Here is a 4,093-nt window from a genome sequence, read left to right on the forward strand (position 1 = left end):
TAAATAAAATAAGATAAGCATTTCTTTAAAAAACAACAACAAACAAACACCTTTCTACTGCCTTTCTGTTATTCTCAGAATAAAGGCAACCCCTCTCTGTATCCCACAAGGCCTTCTATTACCTTGCCCGCATCAGCCTGCCCTCATCTCACCCTTCTTGTCCATCCTGCTCCACCACAGGGGCCTCCCTGCTGGTCCTTGAATAAGCCAAGCTTATCCCAGCCTCAGGGCCTTTGCACCAACTGTTCCCTCTGCCCTCCCCCCATATACACACATGGCTTTTCCTCAGGTCACTGGTCAGCTGTCACCTCCTCCGACAGTCCCTCCCTAATCTTCCTTATTCCATCACCATGCTTTACTGCCTCCCCCACTTGAATGTCAGTGCCACATTGGCAGGGATTTTTGTCTTTTTTCATCACTGTTGTGTCCTCAGTGCCCCGGACAGTGCTTGGTATTGAGTACACAGTAGGTGCTCAATAAAAGAGTGTAGTGCGTCCCAGAGGAGCCAGGCTTACCTGCATCACTGCTGCCCCCAGTGAGCCTACACTCAGGTTGACGCTCTGAGTCGTGGCTATTTTCAGGAGCTTGGGAAAACAGCCCTGCAGGTACAGATATCAAAGCAGGCGGGACCTGGTTAGGGGCTCGGAGACTCCGAGGCCCTGTCACCACCCACCCCTTTTGGGGCCATTCAAACTGCCCTCAGATTCAGGCAGGATAAAGGGACAGGGCGACAGGACCTTGGCTCCTTCTCACTTGACTGCCCCCCAACATGCCAGCATTGCCCTAGCCTCCTCGTTCTTCCACACACACCCCCAGAGCACTCCCCAGTGTCCGTGTGTGCAAGTCATCACTAACTGTGGGACCCCCTTTCTGTGCCTCAGTTTCCCAACTGTAAATGTGACCAACTGGGTCCCCCTCACAAGATTTTTGAGTGGATTAAGACAGCGGTTCTCAACCTGTGGGTCGAGACCCCTTTGGCGGTCGAATGACCCTTTCACAGGGGTCGCCTAAGACCATCCTGCATATCAGATATTTACATTACGATTCATAACAGTAGCAACATTACAGTTATGAAGTAGCAACGAAAATAATTTTATGGTTGGGCCACAACATGAGGAACTGTATTTAAAGGGCCAGAAGGTTGAGAACCACTAACTTAAGAGAAAGAATCTACAGGAAGTACATAGCAGCGGCCTGACAAAGAGCCAGCGTTCAGGAACTATTCGTTATTTCTGAGTGTTCTTTTATTTTTAAAATATATTTTATTGATTTTTTACAGAGAATAAGGGAGAGGGATAGAGAGCCAGAAACAGATAAGAGAGAAACATCGATCAGCTGCCTCCTACACACCCCACACTGGGGATGTGCCCACAACCAAGGTACATGCCCTTGACCGGAATCGAACCCGGGACCCTTCAGTCCGCAGGCCGACGCTCTATCCACTGAGCCAAACCGGTCAGGGCCTGAGTGTTCTTTATATATGAACAGAGGACGTACGTGTTTCTAGCACCTTCTCACTCATTTCTTACAGCAACCCCATAAGGTAGGTATTTATTTTCTCTTTTTTCCCCCCCAAATATATTTTTATTGATTTCAGAGAGGAAGGGAGAGGGAGAGAGGGATAGAAACTTCCACGGTAAGAGAGAATCTTTGATCAGCTGCCTCCTGCATGCCCCCCACTGAGGATCGAGCCCACGATCCAGGCATGTGCCCTGACCAGGAATCGAACCGTGACCTCCTGGTTCGTAGGTTGACGCTCAACCATTGAGTCACACCAGCTGGGCTCTCTGTTTTATAAATGAAGAAGCTGAGGCTCAGACGGGTGAAGAGACCGGACACAGTGGGTGAGCAGAGCAGGCTCCACTCCCCTTGCTGTGGCCATGGAGACGCCCTCACCTTCTAGGCCCCCAGCACTTCCTGTGTTTGGAAGCTGGGGCTGCCCAGTTGCTCACCGTTGGCAGTTCAGTAGCCTCCTTCACATAATGAATATTTACTAAGTGCCTATTGTATGCGAGGCAGAGGGCACTGGAACCCAGCAATGTGAAAACAGACAAAATTCTTGCCTTGGTGGGGCCGACATTTGCATGGGGAAAGCAGGTAGTAGGTACTGGTTAAGCACCGGACTGACACTGAAGCAGAGTAAAGAGATGAAGTGTAATGGTGATTTGGGGGGAGGATCCTATTATAGAGAAGGGGTCAGGAATATCTCACCAAGAAGTGACAATGGAGCACAGACTAGAAGGAAGTGAGGTAGGAAGACATTTAGGGGAAGAGAATTCCAGGCAGAAGGAACAGCCTTTGCAAAGCCCCTGAGGCTGGCAGGCGCCTTATGTGTTTGTGCTGCATCGAGGAGGCTGGTGTGGCTGCCGCAGGATGAGTGAGGGTGTGAGTCGGAAGAGAAGTGGTTGTGCAGGGCCCAAGGGGCCAGTGTGTTCATCTCTGAGTCCCAGGGTCCGGCTCCCAGCAGGAGCCATTCAGGGTGATGAATGAATTAATGAATGATTCCTGTTTCTTCCCTCAGAGAAGATCTGTGTTCATTTACTCATGACAGAAGTCAAGAGGAAGCTGGGCCGTGGGGTTTAAAGCCCAGGCCAACCACTCCCTGGCCATGGGAAGCTCTCTGTGCCTCAGTTTCCTCATCTGTAAAATGGGAGAAGAGCCTGGAGGGATGTGATGGGGATTGCGTTAAAGTGAATGCCCAGCCCTGGCCAGTGTGGCTCAGTTCATTGGGCACCATCCTGGCACCAAAAGGTTGCTGCTTCAATTCCCAGTCAGGGCACATGTCCAGGTTGTGGGCTCGAACCTGGGTAGGGGGCATGCAGAGAGATAGAGAGACAGAGAGAAACATCAACCTGAGAGAGAAACACCAATCACCGGGAATCAAACCCGCAACCTGGGGACTTGCCTTGACCGGAAATCGAACCCACCACCTTTTGGGTACATCCAGGTTGTGGGCTCGATCCTGGATAGGGGGCATGCTGAGAGATAGAGAGACAGAGAGACAGAGAGAGAAACATCAACCTGAGAGAGAAACACCCATCACCGGGAATCAAACCCGCAACCTGGGAACGTGCCTTGACCGGAAATCGAACCCACCACCTTTTGGGTATAGGACGACGCTCCAACCGAGTCACACCAGCCAGGGCAAATGTGCGATTTTTATAAAAGTCCCCAGCCCTCGGGGTCTCCCATGGTGGTGGCCAACAAAATCGGGAGTTACCGCCTGGTGGATGACATCGGAGGACGCGTTGTGCCCGGTACAGGCCGCAGTCCCGATGGATTTGCAGCAGCTCCTGGGGTAGGTGTAGCCAGTCGTCTTCGCAAAGGAGGAACCAGAAAAATCTGTGTAGCTCTTCACCCCACAGCACTTCAGCTGCAGAGAGGAGAATAAACACTTGAAGACTTCCTTTCACATATTAAAATAACAAAAACAATAGAAGTCACAGTCACCATGGCTACTATGTAGACAGCAGTCACAGTGTTCCAGGGCCTGGGCTAGTGCCTCCCTTACCCCCCACCCCATCACGGCTCAGAGCATTCATGGTTCTCATCTTACTGGGGGTAAAAGCTGAACTCCTCATCATGGCCCGCAAGGCCCTGCAAGACCTGCCCTGTCCCCTCCAGGCCCTCATCTCTGCCCACTCTCCCTTTCACTTTCTCAGCTTTAGCCTCCCTGTCTCCTTGATGTTTCTCAAACACACGTGGCTAGTGCCAGCCTTGGGGCCTTTAGATAGGCTGTTCCCTTTTAAAAAAAAAAATTAAATACAGTTTTTCTTTTTTTCTTTCCTTCTTTTTTTTTATTGATTTCAGAGAGGAAGGAAGGAGAGAGAGAGAGAGAGAGAAATATCAATGATGAGAAACATTGATTGGCTGCCTCCTGCACGCCCCTTACTGGGGATCCAGGTTGCAAACCGGGCATGTGCCTGGCGGAATCAAACCGTGATTTCCTAGTTCAGTGGTCGGCAAACTCATTAGTCAACAGAGCCAAATATCAACAGTACAAAGATAGAAATTTCTTTTGAGAGCCAAATTTTTAAAACTTAAACTATATAGGTAGGTACATTGTTATTAACTTAATTAGGGTACTCCTAAG

The 4,093-nt window shown here is 50.1% G+C and overlaps 1 protein-coding gene across 2 annotated transcripts in view; it reads right to left on the bottom strand.

The window, feature by feature from the left end:
- Positions 1–4,093, bottom strand: part of TSPAN16 (tetraspanin 16) — a 17,232-nt gene that overhangs the window by 4,146 nt on the left and 8,993 nt on the right. For both annotated transcript variants that reach the window (XM_005861380.1, XM_005861379.1), the window contains 2 exons: positions 3,221–3,373; positions 516–599 (listed from right to left, as the gene is read on the bottom strand). In XM_005861380.1, coding sequence (XP_005861442.1) covers positions 516–599; positions 3,221–3,373 — 237 coding nt within the window. The remainder of the gene's footprint in view (positions 1–515; positions 600–3,220; positions 3,374–4,093) is intronic.

The sequence above is a fragment of the Myotis brandtii genome, unplaced genomic scaffold (assembly GCF_000412655.1).
Source record: "Myotis brandtii unplaced genomic scaffold, ASM41265v1 scaffold1496, whole genome shotgun sequence".
Classification (NCBI taxonomy): Eukaryota; Metazoa; Chordata; class Mammalia; order Chiroptera; family Vespertilionidae; genus Myotis; species Myotis brandtii.